This window comes from Triturus cristatus, chromosome 6 (assembly GCF_964204655.1).
Source record: "Triturus cristatus chromosome 6, aTriCri1.1, whole genome shotgun sequence".
Lineage (NCBI taxonomy): Eukaryota > Metazoa > Chordata > Amphibia > Caudata > Salamandridae > Triturus > Triturus cristatus.
In genome coordinates this window covers 1,400,026,755-1,400,040,598 of record NC_140589.1, presented here as the reverse complement: position 1 = coordinate 1,400,040,598, position 13,844 = coordinate 1,400,026,755, and the positions used below count along the sequence as shown (strand labels likewise).

At 46.5% G+C, this 13,844-nt stretch overlaps 1 protein-coding gene across 4 annotated transcripts in view; it reads right to left on the bottom strand.

The window, feature by feature from the left end:
* The window catches only part of ARFGEF3 (ARFGEF family member 3), a 515,806-nt gene that overhangs the window by 307,966 nt on the left and 193,996 nt on the right, over nucleotides 1–13,844 (bottom strand). For all 4 annotated transcript variants that reach the window (XM_085612422.1, XM_085612423.1, XM_085612424.1 and 1 more), the window contains exon 5: nucleotides 9,813–9,881. In XM_085612422.1, coding sequence (XP_085468548.1) covers nucleotides 9,813–9,881 — 69 coding nt within the window. The remainder of the gene's footprint in view (nucleotides 1–9,812; nucleotides 9,882–13,844) is intronic.

The following is a 13,844-nucleotide window of genomic DNA, read 5'->3' as shown; positions in this document are numbered from 1 at the left end:
ATGTGTGCCAAGAGCTACCAGAGATGTGAGCTGTCAGCCTGGTAGGTGGAAGTGCTTTGTAATGCTTTGGACCTACTTTTGAGATTGTGCGGGCTGGAAAAGGGAGTCAGTGGAGTTCTATCAGGATATGGGTGATGTGGTCAAATTTAGTCACGCTCTAGATGGGGTGTGCTGTAGCATGTAGGATGGTGTTAAGGGGGGCCAGTGTGTGCCGTCCGGGCCCCAGTAAAACTCAATGCCCTTCTGCACATTTCACAAGCTGCACACCATTCCTGTCTGGTCACACGTGTGTCACATGCTGTCCAGCCCTCATTGACAGTTGGATGGTGAATAGCGCCTGTGCAAGGTACAAAGTTCTTCTCTGTGCGTAGGCACATCATAATTTGGCAACCTGATGTCACAGACTTCACTGCACTACAGACAGATGGATGGATCCTAGTGTTAGCATACTGTATGATGTCAATGCCATACACTAAAGGACCTTAGAGTGAAGGCTGTTTTTTTAATCCAGTTTTCTGTTAAGTATAACCCCTAAACATGCATTTTAGGCATCTCAAGTTGTGTATTTCAACGCCATACCTCCACATTTGGTGCTATGACAGTGCAATGTGGTCTCTGTGTGTTTTGAGGTATGCAACATTTACTTAGTAATCCATTAGCCTTTGTGCCCTACGTCCCAATTCTAATGGTTTGCTCAGACACCAGTGTTGCTATTGTGACCCACTTATCTGGTGCCATGGTGTCTTGTGGTTAGGGTCATCCACCAATGTCAATGTGTTTCCTTTTTGTTCTTGCTGTCCTTACTTGTGTCATTGTGCTTGGTCATTTCACATCATATGTATATTTTCATGGAACAGGCTGGCCAAGTCAAGTCATGTTTATTTATTTTATTTATTTATTCCCACTGTGTTTCTTGGTGAATTTCCTTCTCTGTTTCAAAGATTTTAGTTTCCTCTGCTGTAATTTTATTTCCCCCCAGGCCATCTCCTCTGGTGTTGCTGTGATGATACAAGCCCCATCTTTAGCATGGTCAATTGGTCTATGTTGTGCTAGAGTGCATTGTGGAGTGTCCTCATCTGAAACTTTCATGCTTTTATTTACTGAGAGTGAAAAATGTAATATAATAATGGTGTGATGCCTAATGGGCAAGCCAAGAGAAAGTTAGTTGGATCATGGATGTAATCCTGACAGCACTGACCTGTTGTTGCTGTAAACTAGGGGTCTTACATGGAATAAAGAACTCACCCCCTCCTACCTGAGCAGCTCTCAGCGCTTGTATGAAGATCCTGCCCTACCCTCTAAATTCAACTTTTTAGAAATGGTAAATGCAACAAGAATCTGGTGGCATTTGGCAGAGAAGGAGACCCGTCATGAGAATGATGCTGGCCGTTTTACTCTGGAGGACTAGTTTGGGGCACCCGCCCTCAAATCCACAGGCACATAGAAGAGGCAGGAAATCTACCATTACAGTATGCATAACTCTGAAATGAGCTGTGAGCATCAAGCAGTAATACATCCAATGGTGATATAAGTAGCAGCGTTGATGAGCCCTGCGGAGGCTAATGACTGGTTGGATACCTTGGGCTGCAGACCTCGGCAGCAAACTCAAAATCGTACTCATAAGAGAACTGGGGAGCCGAGGCAGGGGCCACGGGCTTGTCTGCACTTCGCAGACTTCCAGCCAGACTCTGGTGCCGGCGGCGCTGGTAGAAGTCTTGTCTGCTTGGATGGTACTCTGGCTGACTCCAATTGCATGCCGGACACTCGGGAGTCCTTCACGCTCCATAGAAATGCCAAGGAGTACAGGAGTGATGCCTCAGATTCGGGAGTTAGTTTTGTTTTATGGGGCGATTCAGCTCGGACTACATGAGTGTAACGATATCCATGACCTACAGGCAAGCATGGGAGGTGGTGGTTTGAGAGACGGTCGGCTGCACCCTGGGGCGTGACTGCCAGATAGTATAGATATTGATGACTTCTGATTGGAAATTCATGACCTGGAATGTTAGAGGACTGGGTCACTACATTAAGAGGCAGAGAGTGCTCTCTTATCTGTGTCACTATAGGGTTTCAGTGTATTTTCTACAGGAAATCCACATGTGGGGAACCTGCTTGCCCTACCTACAGCACAGATGGCAGATATTCACTTCTACATATTCCAGCTATGCTAGAGGGGCTATGATTTGGATGGCACACAGGGTTCCCTTTGTTGCTCAGGAGGTGAAAACAGACCCCAAAGGCCGATATGTGATAGTTACCGGGACGCTAGATGCTAGAGAAGTGTGTCTGGTGAATGTGTATGCACCAAATGTGGATGATCCGCATTTTTTGGTACAGTGTTGCATGCCACCCTAGAACATGTGCGCATTGCCATAGTTATGGCGGGGGAACTTAATTGTGTACTAGATGGTAGGATTGATCCCTACCCCCCAAAGGTAGACACTAAACCAGCGATGACAGGTGCACTGCGCGTATTGATGAAAGATCTGGGGCTTCAAGACGTTTGGCGAACACGCCATTCACAGAGTAGAGTATACTCCAGCTATGTTCCAGCTACAGGGACATATTGTCGTATTGATTGCTGTCTAGCATCGGATGTGGCCCTACAGTGGGTGGAACATGTTACATACCTGGCTTGCTGTAATTCAGATAATTCACCACTTTTGGTCACTTTCCATATGCATGTTCGGGTGCCTGCGGTGCCACTATGGAGAATTAGTGAGGAAGCGTTGACAGACCAAGTATTTGGGGGCGAAGAGGCAAAGGTGCTAGATCACTATTTTACTGGGACCTGGGGCAGTGCGACCACTAGAGCCAAGGACTGGGATGCAATGAAAGTTGTCATGAGGAGTGGATGTATGAAAATAACATATGGGGTCAAACAGCAACTCACCAAAATTCTGGATAGCCTAGAGAAACGACTGGGTGCCTTAGCAAGGGATGAGGTTTAGAGGCCCCTCAGTTTACCAGCATGGCAAACGGGCATGGCTAAGGTGACACACTACTTTGACGACTTCTTCCTGGAGGGTCAGCCTGGTTCAACAGACTGTCAACAGCAGTTGGCAAAGTTTTACAAGCTCATGGGTGAACTAGGAGAGTCCCTAGTGCCAGAGGAGACACATGGTCCAAGCACAGTGTTGTCATTTCTGGGGATTTAACTGAATTCAGTGGCCATGGGACGCGCCTCCCGGGGGACAAGAAACTGCACATGCAGACAGATGTTGCTTTACAGTATGTCGGCAAAGCCAAAAGTGACGTTACAGTAGTGCAGGTAATGTTAGGGGATTTGAAATTTGTGTGCAGAGTAGTGAGGACTAAGAGGACATTCTGTAGGAGACTTAGCCTGTCTTTCGCGGGGCTCTCGTTACCATTCCACCACATGTGTTTGTCAGCGGGTACCAAAGAGGATCTACGCATGTGGTGCAGGTTCCTAGAAGATTTCAATGGCATCCCAATGAAGGTCCCAAATGGATGGGACTTACAAATATCTAACCCTGCAAGGTGGATCGGTTTTGGGTTGTACTGGCACAGTAGGAGGTGTGCCGAAGAGTGGCCAGGGAACTGTAAGCATGGGGCAGGATCATTGACATCCTAGAATCTTTTCCTATAGTGGTAGCAGTCACGCTCTGGGGCAGGAACTGCCACATAGGAAGGTCATCTTCAGAGTAAACATGATGGCGGTGGTACATGTGGTGAATAAACAGTCGGCGAGAGATGCACAGGTACTTAAGATGCTGCGGGTCTTCATAATGGGCTGTTTGAGACAAGGTATAGCGTTTAAGGCAAGACATGTGCCTGGGGTGGATAATGGCATAACGGATGCTTTGTCTCGTTCACAGTGGGAGAGGCTCCATGGGCTGGCCACAGAGGCAGACGAGGTTAAGACAGCTGTGCCAGCGGGATTGTGGGCCATAGGCAGAAAGGATTCGGCAGTTGGTGCTAGGGTCTTTGGCAGAATCCATTAGGAAATCGTACAGGCAGGCTTGGCAGGAGTTTCTAGCCGGTGGAGCTAGGCAAAGGTTTGGGTCAGGGAAGAATTTCTCCTGAAGTTGATCGAAAAGGGGTTATCTCGGATTACGTTTACAGGGAAGCTGGCAGAGATTACCTTCATGGACAAGCCGTTTTGGGGTTATGCACAATCGGCCAGGAGAACTGGGCAGATGTATGCTAGAAGGATGGGCAAAGGAAATGGGTAGCAGGGTACGGTTCAGGAGGCCAGTGTTGAGGGTACTCTAAGGTAGCGTATTAGGAGTACTACCAGAGATATGCAGAGGGAGGGGGGGAGATATTCTTGTTTTAAACATTAATGTCTTGCATGTTCTTTGGGGTGTACAGGGTGTCAGACATATTGGGGAGGAAAGAAGTGCCAGGGTGGGATTGGACAGAGGTGGTGGGGTAGGAGAGGGGAGTGGGGTCGCTTACAGCTGCGACTTCAACAATCTAAGACAGACCAAAGATGTAAGGGGAAGACAGTGTTGTTATGTGCTTTCCCTACGCGGGCTTGTACCCAGTCAGGTGGGGAGTTAAGCTCAACACAATCAGGGATAACAGTTATGGGGCGTTTTTTTGTCGCGATCATGGGAAATTGGTGACTCCTTATCAGGTACTTTGGGTAATGCTGAAGGTACTGGCAAAGCTGGGAATAGCCACAGGAAACTACGGAACAGCTACTTTTGACATGGCAACAGGTTAGGATTAGGGTTGTGAATAGAGGTGAAGCAGGAAAAGGGGGGGTTGCAGGAAAGTTACAATGGGAGGAAGCCACATATGATAAGTTAAGATTTAAGATACTTAGTTAAATGTGAATAGAAGTAGGTTAAAGGTTACAGGAGTTACACGCCAACAGTTAAATACAGAGTAGGAGTTAAACAGTTGCAAAGAAAGGATGTAAAAGGGGTGGGAATATTACGGGTGCGGGGAGTAGGTGAAAGTAGGTGAATAATTGTATAGTGAGGTTTAGTTTTGTAAGGCGAAGACCTAGGCTTAATTTTGTGATGTGCACCTGTATGCAATAAAGCGGCCTTTTTCACACAAAAGAGCGTCTGTGTGGTCTGTACTTTGCCTCTTATTTGCCACTGGACTTTAACCTCTTCTGTGCCCATGACGAGATTGTCTCGTCATGGAGCACGGTCGCGCTGTGCCCATGACGAGACTATCTCGTCATGAAACCCACCCGCGTGGGAAACGCCCGGCACAGGAGGGGGAAAGGGCGTGGCACCGAAGGGGTTAAAGACATGGATTTGAGTTAATAAACAAGGTATGTTTATGTATATTATTTCATACCTTCGCTAAAGAAAAAAATGGAATAAAAAAATTGTCAGTGGCATAGAGAAAGAGAGGGGGATTTAAAAAAAAGTTTTATATAGCACAAACTCAGATACCCTTTACGTCGGAGTGCTTTGTATCGAAGTGTACTTACATTTACGGGTTCATTCTCAGAGGGGATGTCATATTTGCCTTAACAAGCACACCAAAAAAGTCAGCACTGTACAAACAGAAAAGAAGTGAAGCAGGAACAACTCCATTCTTAGCCCCAGGCGAGGCATACAAGAGTTTGGCTTTGCTGAAATGAACCCAACCCACGCCTGGGCGTAGAGGGTTGGGATCATGGTAAGCAGCAGAGAAAGGAAGCAAGCTGTCTCCACAGGATGGCTCAGTTCACACGATCGACCATCAATAAATCAATAAAAACACAATGGAGTGGGGCCAAAAATGCGCACATCATTAGAACAAAAACTACGCGCCAAATGCTGACCTGACTGCACTTCTTGCCTAATTAACCTGATTTGTTCTCGCCATTTCTTTTAACAAATTACTTCTCTGCAGCAATTTATCAAACACAATCGAGAAGAATTAACACAAGGCAATCATTTGTGAAAAAGTAAATCAATTTACACAGAACGCCTTGCATATATACAACCTACAACTTCACCGTTGTCGGTTCATCCCTGGCTATTATTTTTTATGCCTTGTTTCCCTCTACAAATATATTCAAGCTCCAAAAATAAAGAAAATAAAAACAAAAGGATGGAACGGACCATGTCAGACAAAAGAGATGCTAAAATTATTAGCTGAGGAAATCTGGTGAGAGATTGCAGTTAGTACCCGAACAAAGTACCCTTCCTACAGTGGTGTCCGGGCATCCGTTCTACCCAGTGCGCATATTTTTCGTCCTACCAAGCCCCTAGGGCACCACTTAGATCTATTCTCCATAATAGAATTTTTACAGAGCCCCAAAGTCACTTTTTGCACCCAATATTCATAATATTATTCCTACAGAGCCCCCAAGGCAGTGGCGTAGCGCAGGCGGGCCACAGGGACGGGTGCCGCAGGTGCAAAATTCTTAGGGGTGCAACATTTTTAAAGAAAAAAAGCTTGGGGGTAAGGTTCTCAATACTGGACCCAGGAAGTGCTAATGGTCCACAGGTTAGGGGCGCAATATTTGCCATGTCGCTGGCAACCCACGCTACGCCGCTGCCCCAGGGCACGCTTCTTACCAAATATCCAGAGTATTCTTCCTAAGGGGCCTCAGGGGGTACCTTTTCTACCCTGTACCTAGCCTGTTCTTCCTATGAAGCCAAAGGGGTATCTTTTATACCCAGTATCTACCATATTCTTCCTATGTTGTTCCGGGGTACCCTTTCAATCCAGTCTATTCTTCCTATGGAGCCTCCAGGGCCCAATTTCCACATACTCTTCATATTATTATTCCTACCAAACCCCAAGAGTACCCTTTGTACTCAGTATCCAGATCATTCTTCATGTCCCCGTTGTATACTCACCCGACAAAACGTCAATAATACTCACTGAGCTCCTTTGTCCCTCTCCTATTTAATGACCATATTACTCTCAGACCGGCCAACTCACCCGGTGCCGCTGTTTGACACACGATATCGGCTCCCATCACACGGTCACCCTGTGAGGAGCGGATATCACACGGTGGCAGGGAAAACAAGCTGAAAAGCACCGTAAATAGTAGATTTCCAGCTTGTTTTCCGAGGCTTTGAGCTGCCGACGTACCTTAAGGGGGTGTTAAAACACCCCAGGACATCAGCCCCAGCCTCAGCAGGCTTTTGTTTTGTTTTTAGGTCTCGCCTGAGACAGCGCTTTAGCGCTTCTCTCGCAAGAGCTTTTGTAAATGGGGGATCTGGAAGTGCAAACGAGTGCTTTCAGGCCTCCAAATACAGTGCATGTGCGCCGGGCGCGCGTACCATTTGGCAGCCTGCACACCATTTGCTTTCACTTTCGCGGCCGCTTGTTCTGTTTCCTTGTTCTTTATGGGGCCATGTGTTCAAAACACATGGCCCCATAAAGACAAGAGAACGCACTCAGTAAGGATTCTCTCTCGTTCTGTCTGCACATGGAGGTTGCATTCTTAGAGCGCTAAATATCAGCGAGAACTAGCCAGCTCAAGGAGCAGGAAGCGGATTTACTTTTCCAGCCCTATTTGTTCTTGTAACTTACTTTAAATGCGTTACCACATTCGTGAAATGCAAGAGTGCAGGCAACGTCCTCTTCCGGTTACAGTGGAGAAACTGCCTTGATTCCGACAACACGAAGAACACTGAACCTAAGCTGAAGCACATTGTGCAAGTTTGCTATGGCCCCACCAGCCAGAGGTCAAATAAGGTGGGCTTCTCGGCCACAGGTACTGCATGCAGCCGGCGAGCACGCAGCAGCTGCCAGGATACGGCCACACACCTGCAGCTGTTGCCAGGATACGGCCAGACTCACGGGGAGTTTAAGTGATTTGCCCAGAATTACATGGTGTTGAACTGCCTCCGGGACTCGACCCTGGTTCAAAAGTCGGCAGCTGAGGTCGTTAGGCCACATCGATTTACAGATTTAAACCCGTTGCATGCACATGGCACACTGATTATTTCACCAGATCCGTGAACACACAGCAGCATCTTAAAGTCCACTTCTCGTCCATATGCCCCCCCCCACCCTGGTGAACAGAGATCTCAAACTCCCACAGATCTCAAAACAAGCTGTGTGTGATAAGCATCACGCCCGTCGCGTCCAGCAGCTCTGGCGGCCGGGTGTCGATCTGATCCAGCCCTAAACCGTGGCCCACGCCTTGCTGTAATAGCCCGGTGTCACCACTCTGTGAAACTATTTTAGGGTTCCAGCAGCTCGTCTAATGCCGTCACAGCTGTCATTCTGCAATGAACTCCTGCAAACTCTGCTCTGAGAAATGAAAGTTCACGTACAATCCCCCTGACACAAACCAAGTGTCTCTGCCCACATCCATCGTGCCGACAGATATTAAGAATGTATCCACTGAGGAAGAAGGGGGGGGAGAGAACCAATAATGAGTGCACTTCTCTTTACAGATAATTGAACCAGTTACACGGTAATCGCTGCGGCCCCACGGTGCAGCTCGTTATCCTCCACAGAATAGCCCTAGGGTGACGCCTGGCCGGCAACAGTTCAGTTTCATCTTTAGTGCAAATGCAATGATTGTTTATTCGCCGATTGTGTTACTGAAAGTAAACTCAGTAAGGGGAGGCGGGCAGGTATTTCCTTTACACAGATGACAGGTTAGAAAACATGCGAGGCGCTCGGGAAATTTGCCGTGGGGACAGGTCTGAAGAAGCAATCACACAAGTACTGCTGCCCAGTTTGGAGACAAAGAAGCGGCCCGACTGGTTTCAGGCCATTAGAAACCAAAACAACAAGCATTTGCAATGCAACAGGTCTCGCATTTTCGCGACTTTGAGCTATTGGCATTGTAAATGACAATGCCTTTTATTGGCATTGTTATTTGCAATGTCAATAGCTCAAACTTGCGTAAATGCGAGAGCTAATGCATTGCAAATGCTTGTTGTAGGAGGGGGGTGTGGGGGCGGCATAGGGGCAAAAATGCCTCTAGGTACTTCTTGCACAAGACCCACCCCCTCCTAGGCCCTGTCCTCCTCCTCATGCCATGAGATTTTTCTTCAGTTTGGCAGGTCCGCCCTCTCCCTGTAGAATTCTCACAGTACTTTTCCTATGTAAACACTGATAGTGCCCTTCCTTTAATCAACAGCAGTGCCTACTCAGAGCCGAAAGAATTCATTCTAAACCGCCTTGGTATTATTTATTCTTTGAAACCCCTATATTATTCCCCTTTAATTCTTTGCGAACTGAGCCACCATATCACTCTTCCTGCCATGTAAGATTTTCAATAGGCCCGCTGTATGATTAAAACTACATGAAGCAGAGTTTCCCACGCAGGTTTCACACTTTGGCAGCCTCATGCCTTGAATACTTTCGAGATAGACTGTTTTGCCTAGTCAGTCAGCTCATTAATGCACGCCACTAAATAAATAATTGCAATTTAGACCTGTCTTTACGGGTGCACGCTGTCTCTGGCTGGGCCATGGAAATGTTCCACACTCTTTCTATATTCTAATCCATCAACATCAGCGACGCAACTAGAGACAAATTTCGGGCGGAGGGGTGGGAGGGATCGCTACAAACAATTTCGGGGGGAGGGGAGGGGAAGGGGGCTGATTCTCCCAGCAACATGCAGAGTGGAGATGCAGGGGATCTAAGAAGGGGTGAAAACACCAGAAAGCCTCGTTAGCAGGTGAATGGTCTTTTAAAGACCTGTGAAGTACTTCGGGTGCGGCTGCGTGTGCGCGTGAAGCCGTCTCAGCCCGGGCTGACACACGCACGCGACGGGCGTTGCGCGCCTGATGAACATCGAGTTACCTCACTTCTATCCGGTTTGGAGAGGTTTGCTTTCAAGGTGGAATCTATGTGCAGTACATGCGTGGTGCACGTGACACAGACGTGAAAGTGGCGGGAGAGCGGCGCTGGCTTACCTCAGCGATCTTCAGAACGGAACTTCCATTCAGCTCAAATGTCGAGGAGTAGGTTATGCAGAGAAGAACCTGTACAAAAAATAAATAAAGAGGTTATTGAATTGTGATCTTTGGTAATTCGGTGGAGCAATTTGGGGACGTGAGGGATGACTGAGCAGAAATCATCTAAATTTCTAATCGGGCAAAATGATGCAATCCAAAAACTACAAAGAATGTGTAAATATTTAGTCAGACGTGTATGTATACATTGGAAACTGGCCTGCTAATACATAGTTTTTACCTGTCCAACAAACTGCCCCTCAGCTAAGCAAAATCCTATTTTTACCTCAACAACTGCCCTCCCCACCAACCTTTCTCCCTTCCTGAAACAACACATTTTGACTCACTTAACTGTCAACCTGCAAACAACTCATAATTGTATGAAACATCCCCAGAGCTGATCCGCGGGTACTGCAGGGTAAACAAACTTTGTTATCTGCCCCCACCTAATGTATCAAAACTGCCTTGCACCTGCTCAATAACCGACAACATCCTAGTTTGACATTAAACGTACACAAAAACACTACTATAAACACGCCTGTACCATTCCAACCCGTCACTTACCTCACAGGTTTATAGAAATAAAGCACCCTCATAGTGCCCTTATATTACATAAGGTGGGTAGGCAAAAATTCTTACCCTGGGTCATTCTTCTCCTGGTGACTCTGCATTCAACCTACCTAAAGGAACTTCAAAGGGTCTTCCCTAACTACTTACCTCCTCCATGCTCCGCCCCACCCACTTACCCAAGTGGCCAATCCTAAATCTAGCAAGCACTGGCCTGCTCCACTGGCTCGAAATCCCCGGGGGACAAGGCTCCCGAGTCGCCTACCACCCAAGTCCGCAGAGAGCACGCAGACACAGGATTTTTTTCTGAGATCTAACGTGTTTACTCGCTAAAAATTCTTGTGCATTACAAAAAATGCCAAACCAGTAGGAAAGGAAATTAAACAATATGAAGTGTTTTGCTTGATGGGCCTGTCATACACATGGAAGAACAGTAAAAAGCTGGCCTATATCTTAATAAAATCGAATTTGTCCTGAGGATCAACGTGGATTCATTTGTGTATTAACAAAATAATTTGGGGCTCATATCATGTATCCTTGACCAGAATATTTAGACAGGGGTGCCAATGGTTTTATTTGGTAGTTAAAATACTTATTATGGAGTACTTACACACAATTATAGTTGTTGGGACCAGCAATCTGGAGTGCGTGCTGAGGACTTCCGCCTTCAGGTTAATCCGAATGGTCATGTGAGAGCATGAGGGGAGTAATTCGTAAACAATGGTCTTTAAATGTATATTTTATATTGGACTCTGGTATTGACGAATCAGTAGCTATCATGTGTCTTGCTGTCACAAAAGTTGAGAGTCAGCCTCATTCTCCTGTTTTACAGATTGCATGTCTACATGACATTTTGAGGGTAATGAGCTGGGAAGCTCAGTACCTAACTTTACATGTATGTTAGTTTTGTCAGCCTCAACACAATACTGCAAGTGCAGAAGGCAGCAAGTGCCTTATAGATGTCTGTAACACAGTCAGGCTAATCCCAGCAATTAAAACCCTGAGACTATGTCAGTTACAAATGGATGTTATTACAGTGGCAGGGCACCTTCTGGGCATGCCCACTCATCTTCAAGGGTCTACTCAGCCAGGCTCCCAGATACTAAAATGAGGTCTAAAATGTGCAACAGAACTACCAGCTCATTCAACCAAATCCTGCACCAATTTCCTTAATCTGCTGCTGTCAAGTTACTCGCACAGTCCCTCTGCTAAAGACCTTCTAGCACCCACCCTCCTGACTGCCCTTTGTCCTGGTTCTCCCCTTTCCTGGCTTTCAGGAAAAACTCCAAGGTCTCTGCTCTAAATCTCAACCACAAGTCCTTGTCATGCATCACCACAGAGCAAGTGGATTCATGTGGCAGTAGTAGCCTGAATGAATTAAGCAGGACAAAAAGGCAAACTATGAAGCAATTTAGTCGATTTAATTCATATTGTTTGCATCACATTCTGTGGCTTTTTTGTTATCTATTATGACATTTCAATACATTTTGATCCAAAGAGGTCCCAAAGCCATAAAATATACTGAAGAGAAAAAAAAACTGTTCACATTCAGCAGTTCCTATTCAAACTGTTGTTCACCAAGACTTTTTGATGTTGCTTTGCATGAAATCAGAGCAACAACATTTTATTATTACTGTCCTTGCTAGCTTTCTGAGTAATAAAGATTGTGTCAACCAGCTACAATACTGCACTCAACATTGGGGTCTCTTTTAAAGATGGACAGGAACAGAAAACCTGTGAAAAAACCAGCAGGTTTCCCATCCGCCAACATTTACAGGTGGGGAAGCCACATAGATGCCGATAGTTGAACCTCAGCCGGGTCTGCCCTTGCAAACAACATACCCGTTGGACAGTCACCAGACAGCTTCAAACTCATCAGCGTCGGAAGGTTCGTCCTGCTGAAAGAAGGCATGCCCGAGCTGTGTTTCTTTCTGCCGGGGACTGCCATGGTTTGCAAGACATCTAACGAACTTAAAAAAAATATACAACAATGTCTCCCACTAGGTGGAGAATGGGGTCTCGGGAGGCAGGCGACCACCGGGAGGTCTGCCCCCAGGATATTTGGGAAAATGGAGCAGTCTGTAGACTACTGGTGGTTTGGGCTATTTTTATAGCCAAGAGTATAGAACCGGGCATTTTGTTGCACCAGACTCCATTTTGTTTGGTAACAAGGTGGCTGGTAATGTGTTAGCATTTTTGGGTCTAGTGGATGAGTTTTGGTAGTTTGGCTGAGGTATTATTGCGACGGATAGTCAGCGATCTCAGTTTCAGATGTGCGTCTTTTCAGTATTTTCCATTTCGGAATGGTAGGGACTGAAAAGTAGGCCTGGGCGGTAAATTCCATTCCGCTCGCATAATTTGCGGAATTTGGGTAATTTCGCGTTCCGTGGAGAACGTGGAATTGCCCACATTCCGCCCACCCCTACTGAAAAGGTGGCCCAGGATGTGAGGCTCATAGAGGAGTAGGGGCACCTCGATCTTTTGGCGGTGGGCGTTCAGGTCCGGGAAGGGCGCCCGGGGCGTAGAGCATCGGAGGGGGTTGTGGCAGTGGCACTGGTGTGTTCCCTGCCACGTCCACCCCCAGTGCAGGAGTTCATGCAGGTGAGCGTGCAGGCCACTCTTGTGTGCAGAGAGCGGCCTGAGAGGGCATGCGGCGAGCTGCAGGGATTGTCCGGGGCCCAAGCAGCCCGCCCTGAAAAAAGTTGTGGCAAAGATATTGTGTACCCGGCCCTCAGGGGCCTGCACAGTGCTTTAAATGGGTTAAAATAAGTGCAGGTACTCATTAAAATGAGCTAGAGCTGTAGTGAGAGGGCGGGGCTAGGGGTGGGGCTAAGGGTAAGACATGATGATACTTAACGACTTCTATAATAGTTGCAGCACACAGCAAACCACATGATAAATGTGTTTATATAAACAGAGCAGGTTAACTCATTACACAAGATGAAAGGGAAATGTGATAATATGTTAACATTTCCTTTTTTTGCAATAGTTGCACCTTCTTAATACCATACTGTTAATTGCTGTTGTTTGGCACAATACTATATATTTTTGAGCACATGAGTAGGAAGAAACTGAAGATACCCCCACTTCGAACCAAAGCTGTTATGGCACGGAGCAAATGAAGCAAATCATCATGACCCTCCCCAGAAGATATCTCTTGTCTCTTCCATCGATCTATCCATTCATCCTTTCATCCTACCATTTACCTGCTGATGTCTACCATTTACACTTTACATTCTGTCATCTATTCAGTTTTTCATCCATCAGTCAGTTTTCACCATTCCGTTTGTGCACCCTTCATATCCAAACCTATCCATCCATCCATCCATCCATCTTTAAACCTATCCATTCATCTTTTCACTCATCCATCTCTTTATCCACCCTTTCACTCATCCATCAATCCTTTCGCTCATCTATCCATCAACC